This window comes from Bombus impatiens, unplaced genomic scaffold (assembly GCF_000188095.3).
Source record: "Bombus impatiens unplaced genomic scaffold, BIMP_2.2 scf_0121, whole genome shotgun sequence".
Taxonomy (NCBI): Eukaryota; Metazoa; Arthropoda; class Insecta; order Hymenoptera; family Apidae; genus Bombus; species Bombus impatiens.
This window is the reverse complement of record NT_176540.1, coordinates 29,875-44,524: the sequence shown is the minus strand read 5'-3', so window position 1 is coordinate 44,524 and position 14,650 is coordinate 29,875. Positions and strand designations below refer to the sequence as shown.

The 14,650-nt window shown below is 31.8% G+C and overlaps 1 protein-coding gene across 2 annotated transcripts in view; it reads left to right on the top strand.

Moving 5' to 3' along the window:
• LOC100744799 (zinc finger and BTB domain-containing protein 12-like) overlaps positions 1–12,723 on the top strand; it is a 71,554-nt gene extending 58,831 nt beyond the window's left edge. For both annotated transcript variants that reach the window (XM_033318821.1, XM_024364993.2), the window contains 2 exons: positions 3,952–4,066; positions 11,439–12,723. In XM_033318821.1, coding sequence (XP_033174712.1) covers positions 3,952–4,066; positions 11,439–11,490 — 167 coding nt within the window. In that variant the 3' untranslated portion in view covers positions 11,491–12,723. The remainder of the gene's footprint in view (positions 1–3,951; positions 4,067–11,438) is intronic.
• The last annotated feature ends 1,927 nt before the right edge of the window (positions 12,724–14,650 follow it).

The following is a 14,650-nucleotide window of genomic DNA, read 5'->3' as shown; positions in this document are numbered from 1 at the left end:
ATGCGTAGCGTGACTATGCAAAAATAGAAAAGAAGAAAAGAAAGGAGGAGAAATCTATGAATCGTTAAGAAGAAATTTTGTTAAAATAACGCAAATAGCACTGCCGCGTTTAAACACCGTGCGCCCCTAAAAGAAGCAAAATTTCAGCTGTCATTAAAAGTGCCATAAATGAATCCGTCATTTTAGAAACAACAGAAATATTGCGAGGTAAATGCTTTTCTGTTTTAATAGCTGAAATCACAGACACATCCGATAAGGCAATTATATATTTTTTAATTCGTTATGCTCACAAAGAATAGGTACACGAGATTTAATTATCGGATTTGATTGGAATTATAAAATGTACAGCGGAAGATTCTTGTACGAACGTTCTTTATATTCCTGAACAAAATACAATTTGTTTATAAATAATATCGTTGACGTATGCGTTGACAATGCGAATCGAATTTCTAGTTTATCTAGAGACAATGATGAAATTTCTGTCTCCGGATGAAATATCTGTGCAATATATTTTCTTGTCCGAGGCGTCATTTTCGAGAAAAACCGAATTTGAAAATTTGTCAAGTATACTTAAACTTGGCTAACTTAATTAGGCGTAAGTAAATAATCGACAAGAAGTTATTCTATACGCGTAGGTAAATTAAAAATGTGGAATAAAATTTTTCTATTTAGGGTACAATTTTAAGCTCGTTTTCAAGAAAATAGGGTTTAGATAGTCGTGTTTAGTTAAGGATTGGCCTACTACGCGCGTATGATAAATTATCGCATTCATTTTTCTCGAGAACAAATCGTCTTGGGAAAATATTTCGCCCTGTATTTCTCACTTATTCTCACGTGTAGAATAACTTTCTGTCGATTATTTGTTTCTGTCCAGTCCAGATTTAGCTATGTATGTTCAAGCACGTTCGATAAATTTTCAAACTCGATTTTCTCAAGCACTAAGCTTGGGACAAAAAATTTTATTCTACGTTTCCAAGTTGCTTTTGTTCGTAAAATAACCCTTTAGTCCATTAATCACGTTATACAGCACACCCTGTGTATATTTTTGTCTCAATAATTCAATTGTCATTTGTTCTTTTTACAGTGAGTATGATCTGTCCTTTTTTGGAGAAACATTATTTCATGTTATTAAACATATTATTATTTAAATTGTTCTATAATTTGATATTATATCATATTATTATTATTATATCGCATCGTTATTTATATTATATAATATCTATACATAATATCATATATGTTATTATATTTATAATATAATTATATTATGTATTATAATATTATAAATATTATACTGTATGCATTATATATATCATATAATATAATAACACATAAAGTGATATATATATATAGATATCATATAATATAAATAACTATTCAATATAATAATATTGATATATTAATATGATATTATATTTATAATAATATATTGTATATATAATATACATTCAATATTTATAAAATTTATATTCTAAATATTAATATATAATTAATAATATTGATATTATATAATATGTATGGATATGATATAATATAAATAACGATACGATGTAATAATAATATGATATGATATCAAGGTATAGCACAATTTAAATAATAATATTACATAATAAAAAAATTATATATGTAATATAACAATAAATACATGTTATTATCATATTATATCATATTAACTGCTTTATATCAGATTTTTAAGTTTTTCGTTTTGTAGTTATGAGATGTAGTAAAAATCGATTCGGGAAATATATACCGGGTGTCCCACTACTGATAGTACAATCCAGGAGCAGAGGGATCTACATGAAAAGATATTTTTTTACATTTGACGCTTCGTTCTCGAGAAAATTGACTTTGAAAATTTGATTGCTATATGTAAATTTCGATAGTTACCGATTAGATACGAGTAAACCATCAGCAGGAGATTATTCTACCTACGAAAATATTTGTTCATTTAAGACATCGTTTTCAAGGAAATAGAGTTTGTCCGGTATGCACGTATTTGATCAATTTTCAAATTTTATTTTTTCGGAAACGAAACTTTCTAAGGAAAAGTTTTTTCCTACTTTTTTGATCTACTTTCACTCGGATAACTTGCTGTCAATTATTCGTTTCTGTCCCGCTCGAAATTAATCGAGTTTGACTACACTTGACAAACTTTCGGGATCGATTTCCTCGAAAACGAAGCGTCGTATGAAACAAAACAATTTTATTCCGCATCTTCGATTTGCTCTTTCACGTAAAATCACTTTCTCGCTGATTGTACCACCAATACCGGGACACCCTGTATATCATATCCATAAGCGACATCTATGTACAGTGGAAACTCCAGTATTCGAATTAATGGAAAGCTATAACTGATCTAATGAGGAATTATTCGGATAACAGTAATATCTTTTCATAATTATTTATGGAAATTGCACTTGCTTAGTTGTTGTATATATCCTAAATTACAGCTGTTTGAGTACTCGAGAGCTAGTAATTAACTGTAAGGTTAGGTGTAAGGTTAGCCACAAGAGGAGATTGGTCCTCGTTCGAAACAGTATAGTTTCTTTACATCGAAAAGATCGGTAATTAGCTGATTTAATTATTCGTGAGAGTAAAAACGAGACAAATTGAAGATTTACAAAGAATTTACGAGATTTAACAAATTTCTACGACGTGTAAAAAAAGAAAATTATCATCTGTTGTCAACTAAGCATATCCATCGAGCAAATTTTATAAGTCAACATCGCATCTTTGTTCACCATTTTCTGCTCTTTAATAAATAAATCAGAGCAGTGTTTTAAATAACTCAACGCAGAAATTAAAGTATACAGTAACAAGGAACTAGGAACCCTAACAGTTATAACTAAAACGACTAAAAGTTGCAGTATAAGAGCTAGTAAATAATTTTAACTGATTTTGGTTATGAATAATCGTTATGAATAACCAAAGTATTATTGGTTATCGATAACCACTATCGACGACAGAATTTTTTTGGTTACCGATAACCGTTATTGCGACAATTTTTTTTGGTTACTCATAATTATTATACATAAGAAAATTGTTTTTAATTGTCGATAATCATCATCCATAACATAATCCTTTTTTTAGTAATCAGTAGTTAATATTTATGATGGAATTCTTTTTATTTACTGAGAACTATTATCGACGGTAGATGGTTACCGATTTTTGGTTACCGATAACTGTTATCATGATAATTTCATTTTGGTTGCACGTAATCGTTATATATAAGGAAATTGTTTTTGGTTGTCGATAACCATTATCCGTAACATAATTCTTCTTCTTTTTTTTTTTTTGTCACCATTGACTATTATTCGTGACGGAATTTTTTTTGATTACCGATAACCTCTATCGATGACGTAACATCTCTTTTTGGTTACCGGTAACCATCACCAGTAACGGAATGTTTTCCTCGTCATCGTCAGTTGTTAACATTAATGATAATCGGTATTTAGCCTAAAGGCATTAAAAACAGATTCACTATTTGTTTTTTACATGCAACTTTCTTAACTCGTTAAACGGGTAGAACAGGTATATTCACTTCAGTTAATTGCTCGCTCGGTATGCCAAGTAGCCAAAAAGGAATCTCTTATCGATAATGGTTATCGATAAGCAAAAAAAAAAAAGAATTCTCCCCTTGTTAATGATTATCGGTAACCAAAAACATTGTGATTGTTTATAACGGTTGTTCGTAACCAAAATCGGTTGAAATAATCTACCGATTCTTATATATGGAATTTGTTTCATTTCGATTATAGCTGTTATGGTCCCAGGTTCTAAGTGAGCGTAGACGTCCTTCTTTTCGAGTGATAATTCTGTCCACGAAGGGCATAAAGTAAAACGAATGGAGGAATGAATGAAATATTGGTTGAATGCAGTGATGATCAGTAGAATCTCAGTATCTAATTTTCCACATCTGGTGAAAATACATTTTTCATTGAAATTTTAAAGCCTACGTGACATCGAGGTTTCCCACAGTCGACGTGAGCAGCGTGAAGCAAGTGTTGGCTTACAAGTGCAAGGAGAACTCGACGGCACTCAAGATGAAATCTATTAGATACATTTGGTGAGTCCAATTTAATTTCCGATTCATCCTCTCGCATTTTTTTTTCTTCTTTATCTTTCCTTCGATCGTAAACCGAGACTTTCAGTTATTGCACTTCATCAACGAGAACTTGCTAAATTTTCATTCGAGTGTCATCGACGTTTGAAATTAAATGAAAATTTGCTTTTCGCACGACAATTATAAAAATCCATGATGTTAAAATAGGTATAGAAAATCATGCAGTTTTATTTACTGGTGAAAAGTATTTTCTGTTAATTATATATTTGCGAATATCGTTAATAATATTAATTCCCTACGATTCTGAATCATTAATCGTTATAATAGATTAGACCGGAAATTATGGTAGATTAAACCAGTAATGGTTTAAAAAACTGCTGTGACAAAAGGAACGCTGTGCGTTTGCATTTAAAAATGGTATTTAAATCGTTTGCGAGGTTTAATACCCAATAAATGAAAATGTAAATTCTGGCACTTTTTGTCGGCGTAAGCCTCCTCATATTTGCATAAAATTGTTTCTTTCAGCCTGCGAGGCGCTTTGACTTTTAAATTAAAGATTCTGGGCATAAACAAATGTTTTCCATTACTGAAAGATACGCAGCATTTACTACTTTAATATTCCGCAGAATTTTAAAGATGTTCCCTTATTCGGATAAGATAAAACGGAAATAATAGCCTTTCTAATAATCTGGCAGACTTACAAACTTCTGTTATGTCTTCAGATACACAATTTATATTTATATTACTTTCTGAGTGTACTCATTGAACGCGGTACATATATACAGTCCTAACCTAAAATTTTCTTAAGACTTATCCTATTTGACATTTTGGTTATAATATTGAGTATAAACATGTTGTAAATAGAAGTAGTATAATTGAAGTTATTGTGGTATTTCATTTTTCTAAAACGATATCCGATCAATACTTGTTTGTTTCTATTCTGTGTGTCACGTAACGTTAATTAGAAGTTTTCTTATATAATACCTGATGGCCATATAGCAGACACACGACACAAGTATACCTGAACAGCGTTAAGCCTGTTACACACGTAACTATATACTTTATATACTAGTATACTAGCGGTATACATATACAAAATTTCACAAGTGTACACGAGCGTGTGTATGATAATATCGTACAAGTATTTTCATTGTACGAGAAATATAAATACGTTTAAACATCCATACTTGTACAAGCCGTGTGCGCAAGTGTACCTTAAGCCGGTTGTACACTTGAGCGGTGTACATGTACGAATTTACTGCACAAGTATATCTGACAGCCATATAGTTCTCACACGACACGATTATACCTGAATAGTATTAAACAGGCTACACACGTACATAACTGCATATTTGAGCGATATACACGTACAAATTTATTGCACAAATATACATGAGCGTGTATATTTTAATATTGTACAAGTATTTGAACTGTACAAGTAACATGAAAATGTTAGAATTTATATTGAGGAACTTAGTAGTAGAGGCGTGACTTAAATTTTAACCCTCTGGTGGTAAGATTGCAAACTGCTGAAAGTAGTCTAGTCAATTAGCTGGTTTATTTATATTCCAAACACTCAATAGCTTCTAACAATTTAAAACTTGTTTAATATTCTATAAAGTAGTTTTGTTTTTCTTTACAAGTAGTCCTTGTTAATATACTAAGTTCTGTGTTAATTGAAGAGGTTGGAAGACTAACTGATGGAATTGTAGTATTCTTTAAACGACGTATGCGACTATTTAGAAGAAAAAATTTAAATAAATTTCTTGCACGACTTCTTTAAATTCATGAATTTTATGTCCATTTCTATTTATGATTGCAATAATACTTGGAACAAAATCTTTTTTTGCTAAAGTATAATGAGTATACTCTATATAATGATACACTTTTGTCCATTGTTATATTTTTAACCCATGCACTGAAGCAGTCAATAATTTCCTCTTGACTTTATTTATTTTTTAGTTACACTGTAGGTTTTCAGTTCTCTGAAAGATAAAAGAAAATGATAAAACGGACAGCGTCATTTTGACATACAACTGTACACACAACAATATATATTATTTTTATTTATTTCTAGAAGAAGTTCCATTGCGTAAATTTTTATAATTACATAAATAATTACACGACTGTTGTTATACTGATCAATTCGCAGGCATTAAAACGAATTTAAAACACGTTCTTTACAACGTGTCCCTTTAAATATTAATGATCGTATAGGTGATAGATACTCGATCTATTCTCGGTAGTTCAATTTTCTGCTACTAGTTGGCGTATCGAAATTCACAGTTTCCTAATCGTGTAGTACCACTACAGTGAATTTTGCTTATAATGTACGTGCCTGATAGCGCATGCGTCGATATTGGTTGCCAACCTAACCGAATCCAAACCTAATTCTTATCTTTTGTCTCTAGTTTATATAAACGTAAATTAAGCGACGTGGTACACATGTCTCCTATGCTTGTAGCTGTGTCGCAGATGGACACGTACCTACAGGCATAATTTATTCTTACGCACTAAATTTATACAAGTACACCGCTCAAGTATACAATTACGTGCATAGTTGATTTGGCTGCACTGGAGTATTTAGGCCTACGTCTATTGGGCCGTATAATACAACATGAAAAAGCTTATGAGTAGAGGAATCCCACATTGGTTACAGCTACTGCAAATGTAAACGTTCTATTCTATTTATATAAACTTCCTATTTAGAAAATATGGGTTAAAATGTGTAAACCTGGTAGTAGAATAGTCTGAGCCAAACCTAACATGATCTGACAACGCAACCCAACTCTACAGTAATATTATAGTAAGACCCATATAAAAACCAACGATATTTGCTACCATGAAGTATCATCTAACACATAGGGAAATATGTGCGATCGATGACTATTTGTCACAGTGAATCTACCTTTCAGTCGTGTATCACATGATCTTTCTTGAATTTTAGTAAATTATTATTATTATTATTAAAATTTATTATATTATTATTATTTTATTATTATTATTAATTTTATTATATTATAAAATTTAAAATAGTTTAAATATTTTATTTATATAATTTAATATAATTTAATAGAATTAAATTTTTATTTTTTAATTAATTTGTCATAATAAATAGAGTATTTTAATATATTAATTATTTTAAAATTTATATTAATTTTATTAAGAGGTGAATATTAATATTAAAATGAATTGTTTTAAATTATGTTATGCGGCAAGATTGTGTTGAAAGTTTGCAATTTTCCCTTGCCCCCCCCCCCCCCCCCCCCCCCCCCCCCCCTCCTATCTCTGTGTCTAACCTAACCCTAATCCCCCATAGGATGTTGTTCCACGACTGTTGCTTCTCTATAATGTACTTGAATCCATGGGATGCTACCTACTCGTTTTCTGTTAATTTTGTTATTCAGGTGCTTTTATATTCTTCCTTTGTATTTTTTAATACGGTTTACTATCTCCTCGGACAGAGTTGGTATTTTTTTCTCTGTGCATTTTCATTTCTGGTCCACATGTACATAGTAACAAATACACTTAAATGAAATAAACTTTCTGCAAGAAGAATGCATTTTTTATCGCAATTTGACCTATATTTTCTGAATGGGATGTTCGCTGCTAGGATGGGATGACCTTGACCACCTTTATTGGATTCCTCTGCTCATGAGTTTTCCAGCTCATTGGAAATTGGTTGGTGTATCGTATGGTCCAATAGAACTATAAATTATAGTACTGCCGGTTTAATAAGTCCATCAATTTAGTTAAACGAAAAAGTGCAACATTCTGTGCTTGCTACGTTGCTGATCCTGTAACGGGTAACTGAACACATTCTTAGGAAACGTTTCTGCATGTTGATCTATGTAAATACGTAGATGTTTCCCTTTTCCAATAATATTTCCATTATGATGCTTATTTATGGTATTTTATGATTCGCATATTTTTTGAAAATACATGAAAGGAAACTTCACTTAAATATCGTATAATATGCGATCATAAATGATGAAGAAGAAGAAAGAAAACAAATCAAAAATAGAAATCAACTTTTTGAAAATAATGCAACGACATTCTTAAATAATTATTCGACAGCACTCTAAAAAAATAATAATAATAAAATAACAAAATATTCTTACCTCGATTAAAAAAAGAAAAAAAAATTTAAATTTCTTCCATAGGTGGTCTGAAATTTTTGCACGTACCGTATGTTTGTATAATATCAATTTGTATAGTAGCATAATTAAATTTACCTGTAAAAATGAAATTATTAATTTTCAATGGAAACAAGTTGAATTAAATATGAGAATCGCAATTTTATTTCTCAGTGAATGGAAAAACTCAGCAGCGACATTAATTTAAATTAACACATTATATGCACTTGATATTTAAACCATGAAAAATGAATTATTGTACGTGACAATTTCGTACTTTTCTGTTTTTTATTTTAGAATTTAATTGTATATTAGTGAAAGTAATAACTGAATTTAGCAGAAGCAGTCACGATAAACAATTTAATTTATATAATTTATAACAATAACTATTCTTCTAATTCACTCATAAAATATTTATTTAATTCATTTAATTCATAAAAAATGTTTATTTAATTTATTTAATTCACTTTATAAAACAAGCATAAGATTTGCTGATACAAAAATATGAATTTTCTTTTGTTATAATTTTTTAGTCACATTATGATTATAAATATTCCAAAAATTCCGGGGAAATAACATTTTTTTCGAACAATTAATCAAATTTTCAACGTACAGGATCTAAGGAGTCCATCTGCTTACTGGATCGTTTTCGACCAACAATTTTCAGCCATTTTTCATTCTTCCCACATTTCTGTTTCAATTTTACTTTGTTTAAAAAGACTGAGGTAAACGAGGTAACAGTAAAAACTACTGGATGATGTTTTAGGAGCTTGAAAGAGCCTTCAGAAGTTTTTTTGGATCTTTTAAAACGCAAAAATTTAATAAAAAAAATTGCATAAACTTAAATGACCCGTCATGGAGATGAATTCAGTAAAGTGAAGATGAAAGATAAATATATCATTATTTATATTAAATAGTACAAAAAATCCTATTAGCTTTTCTTACTTTATTCTTATTCACGTTAACTGATCGTTTAAATTACCTTTATTTTCCCTTGAAAAATCAATAGTTGATTTTCCACTACATATCACTACATTCCACTACATTTCCAATTGTATTTACCAATAAATGCAATTATTTGCTTACACACGTGTTTACACACGTTTCTGTAAAAAACAGGTTAATAGTTTCTATATTATTAGTTGATTATCGTAAATAGGCATCAAGTAAAACAAGAAAAATTAACGTTTCCTAAGTATTTCTCAATGAAAAATTAATATTCCTTGCAATTAAAAATTTTGTACACATTCAACTAATAGCACAAACGTTAGATACATGAAATGCCCAAGACTATTATATCATATTCTATTGCAGCGATTAAGAAATTTATGCGCCATTATACTATTTCCATTCAGGAATTTTGTGGTTCTTCGTTAAAAGAGACTTCTGTCATGCAGACATTCAGCTGTCTCATTTATACGTTCTTCAGACTGTTACATTAATATTTCATTACATACGTTTAAGAACACTTTAAAACGATAGGTACGCGTTTTAATTGGGTTCAATAATCGCATCCGGTCATTCAGAGGAAGTTGTAGTTACGACTGTTCTTCCTTTCTGATTAATCGTAAGCTTTTTAAAATTAATTCCTACGTATCGCTCGTGATACAGTTAACTAATTTCATTAAGGAATCTTGTGCAGTAATTAGTCTAGGATCCAACGATTTTAATTGCAACGAAGAATGCTTTGAAACAAATCGCATTAATCACGCTTGTATTACGGACAACATGAAGTACTTGCATATACTCGGTGTTTCGTGATAAATGGGCAACATTTGAGGGACAAATTCAGCACCCCCCAAAAAAGAAAAATAAAAGATAAAAAAAGATTCGTTTTGGCATATCGCAGTGTGTTATACTGTACAATATATACAATGGGTTGGTAAAAAAAATGTCCAAGAATTTAAGGGCTTATATTACTCACCAAGAGTATTTTATATTTATTTAAAATCTTAGTAGGTGCTGAGTATACGATTGATTTCATATCGTCAAAAACAGCTAATTGGTTAGAAATCCGATGGATGGATGCACTGAAGAAATGCAAGGTAGTTATTTTTAGCATCTCCTACGAAGGTAATTAGATACGGAATGACAGAATGTTAAACTCGCTATATCTCGTAAACAGGAACTCAAAATTTTTAGTTTTTGAATTATTGGTACAGGTAGAGCATGTACTTTCACTACCTATAAGTGAACTTTAAAAATTCACCACGCGAGGGCAGCTGTGTCGCTATTGCATCATCACGAAACTATAACAGATTAATCGCAAATCATGCTGAAAAATACAAACAGAAGCTATCCAATCACCCAAATACTTTCACAAACGATACACAGCCGACCTATCCTGAGGAGATTAATTAAAAAACATCGGAACGATTCAACAATTTAAGAAACGGTAAGGGAAACATATAAATATAAATTGTAAATTAGTACAAATTGTGAGAGGTTATGCAATGATATATCGTACTATTCTTTACATTTAATACTACATATGTATAATAGGAAATAATTAATATTCCAGTACATTAGTCTTTGCATTTCCCACATACGTTTCACGTATACCAACCTCCAAAATAATTCCACAAAAATACATTGTATAACATTGTTGAACGTCCCCAAGACAAATTGCTGTTTTTGCAAAGAATATATGGGAGAAGATAACAATTCGGAACATTCAAACTCGTGTTCCCTAAAATCGTGACCTTCGAGTGATATTATTGCTATATAATAAATAACTGATATGTTGATATCAGTATTTTTCTGTTGTGGTGTCGAATTATGTGCTGAATCCGCCTCTTAAATATCGCCAATTTATTACAAAACACCGTGTATATAATTTTTATGTGTTTCATGAATGTCTTTTATATACGTTTCTTAATACTATAATCTTTTATAATATAGGTATCTACACTGCCGACCATAAGTACGTATTAGGACACATACTCGTTATATTTATTGAGAAATTTGTGTAATTAAATTTACTTCATTTAATAAACCTTATAAGACACACGAATAACAAAATTTATGATAAAATAACCAGAAAATAAAATCTGTGATAAGCAGTCAATTTATACTAAGTATCAGCAGCTGTCCTAACCACGTATACACGTACTTATGGTCGGCAGTGCACAATAAAAAATTTTACACAAATCTTTTATTAGATATATGTATATGAAAGGATACCAAAACAGGGAAAGGAAAAGGAGGAGTCTGGAAGGGTTGATAATATTTGTTCGCAGTGAGAGACAGGAAACAGAAAGATCACCAAGGGCAAATCCCGAAGATAAGTGAGAGGTGGTAGAAGTGCGTTGAACGTGCAGCCATAATCGAACAACTTCGCAACGTTCAATCGAATCTGGGGACTTCTTGCGGCTTGCGACTAACCTTCTTGCTTCGTCCTCTCTCGGCATCGACACCTTGAAAATTACTATTTTCGATTAAGTTGGCACGCCGTTTAATCTGGCCGTGGTTAATATGCCACATAACCACTGAGTTACACGAAGGATTCGCTATTGTTAAAAAGTTCAAGAACTTGAAGGAATCAATGCTGCCGTGTTAATTCAAATAGGTGTATCTGGTCGAAAGGTGATTTTGAGAAAAGTGTCTTTCGCCATTTAACAACCAGGCATCGATTTCACATACGTCCGGGATATGAATTGTTATATCTTCAGTTTTAACGCAGATACGACTCTCTTATTTGCTATACACACACAGGACAACTATTTTTCTGCTGCCTGACAGCGATGACTTGATTTAAGCGGAAGTTGCAGATATACCTTTTTGACGTAACAAAGGCAGAATACCAAGTCGAGTTACTTCGTAGATTGATATTTTACCTTCGATGAAACAATGCCGAGACTATTTGGACAGTTAAAGCCGTTATAGGATCAATTCGTTGATTGCTTCAGAGTACCAGATTATTCTGGTACATGATGTAGTTCAATTACGTGAAGAATTAAAAAATCCTCGAAGGTACGGGGGAAGAACGTCTCTTTGAGAAAGAACGTGACGTCTTAAATCGCGTAATTTCCAGATTTCCATAATTTGGATCATGTCAAGGTTGTCCTTATGCCTTAAACCGCCGTGTTTTAAATTAGCACCGCTAGGATCGGTTGAAAATCATACGAATCAATAATATTACTTTCGTAAAGAATTATTCAAAAGAAACGTACATTCGTTTAAAAAAAATAATTAAAAACATCCGACTATCGTTATTAATAATAAATAACCGAGCCTTAAATTTATCAACTCCAATTTCTGAGTGTTAAATACAATTCGTAAACAAAGAGCTGATAAGATGTAAATAAAATAACGAAAAGTATCGTGAACTTAAAAAAGAAAAAGAAACATCTAACCTAACAGCGAGATGCTTTTAAAGGAAAAAGCAGACGCGGCCTACTTGATAGAAAAATCATCTTCGAAACGGATTTAAAAAAAAATCGATCTTAATAACGAAAGAACTCGTAATAAATCATATAACTTGTATAGGATCAATAATTAGAAATGAACAAAAAAAAAAAAAAACGAAGTAATTTCGTTTGCAATAAACACGATCGTTTATTATGAACGAACAACAATTTTGTTTATAATTCGCGAACGAACGTAGTGGTAGTAGCAACCTCTTAGGTTGGAATTCAATGAAATATAGTAGAACCTCAGTTGTCCGGACTAATTGAAGGATAAGCGTGATCGAATAATAGAATAGTTACTTTCCTGATGTTTGTCAGCAATTTATTAAATATATATATATATATTGTTTATAAAAATTAATTCGGCACAAAGCACAAGTCCAGGTATAATAAATCTTACGGAATAAATACACGCTATCTCGAGAAACTCCGTATGTACGTCCTATGCGTCCGAATGCTCCTGCTGCGTTCGCTGAACTTCCTAGCTCGTCATTTCGTTTGTTTATTTATACTGGTCGGGGGGCAGTCGGAAAGTTTGAACTCGACTGCGTTGGACGGTTGAAAGTAACGGCGACATTGTTTTGCTCGGAGTTCATTACACCTTGCAATACCTGTGACCTAACGGAAACAAAACAACAACAGGGTTTGAATTGTCCTGCTCGCGTGCCGCTACATGTTCATCGTCGAAAAGATGTTCATCTTTGAATGTTCATATTTGTCATATATGTTTCAAGAAAGAACATAAATTATAACAATGGCGATACAAATAATGAAATTAAGTAAGATATTCATCTTTGAAAGCTCACCTTTGTTCTATATATTTCAAAAATGTAAATAAATATTGGGTTGACCAATAAGTAATATTGTACCTTTTGTACAAAAAGATAGTTACTTTGCGTTTTTATTGAGAAATTTTATTCGACAACGTAGTGCCCGTTTTGGTCCACAGACCAAATTCTGCCATCGTGTGGACGGTAATTCCACTCTTCCAAAACTCATCTTTTTCTGCAAGGAACATGGACACGTGCATTTTGCAGGCCCTCGAAGAATCAACATTTTTATCATTGAATTTTGTAAAGATCTGAACAAATGACGATTTAAGGATATTATGTCAGAGAAGAGATGAAAAGGTATCAGAGCACATCCCAATTGAATTGCCTCAGTTTTTGTCGAGTTTGCGACGAGACGTATGGTCTCTCATCGTCGTGGTGAAAAATGACTTCTTTTCTATTCGCTATTCCTGGCCATTTCTCCTCGATATTCACCTTTAGCCGGTCCAATTGCTTACAACATTTCGTAGAATTTATAGTCCCATCTTGTGCTAGGTGCTCGTAATACACTATTCCCTTGCAATGCCACCATACACACAGTGTGATCTTCTCAGGCTATAAACTTGGACTTGGAAGTTGTTAATGCAATTGATCTCGGCTTAGTCCAATGCCTTTCCCGTAGAGCATTATTGTAGGTGACCCATTTCTCATCAACTGTGACAATTCACTTTAGAAATGGCTCGTTTTCCTAACGTTTCAATAGCGAATCACAATTCTATCCGTTATGTTTCTTTCTGGCAATTTGTACGGAACCTAAATGCCATATGAGCCGTTTAATGCAAAAATGGTGTAAGTTGATTGAAAAAAGTTGATTACTAGATAACGAGGGATAAAATAAAATTTCTGTGAGGGTTCGAGTGGCTGATTTTCACATATTCTTCTATCCACGACTTATTATTATTACACGACTTTATTATTATTATCTTATTACACGACTTCTTGACAAAATAGAATGAAGGTTATGTTTTCAAGCTGTACTGTTACATCAAATAGGCAAAAGATTCATTTACACTACTTTTGCATCAAGCGTCTCGTATCAGGAAACTATTACAAGTTGATGTAAGTGACTTCGAAGGTTAGATTCCGCTTCTTTCAACATCTCAGTAATCTGTCTGCTTATCAACAGTCGATAATTTGTCATTATCAACTTCGACGGATGTACCAGGCTGTTTCTCTTCGCATACCGTGAAATCTCCACTACGAAATCTCATA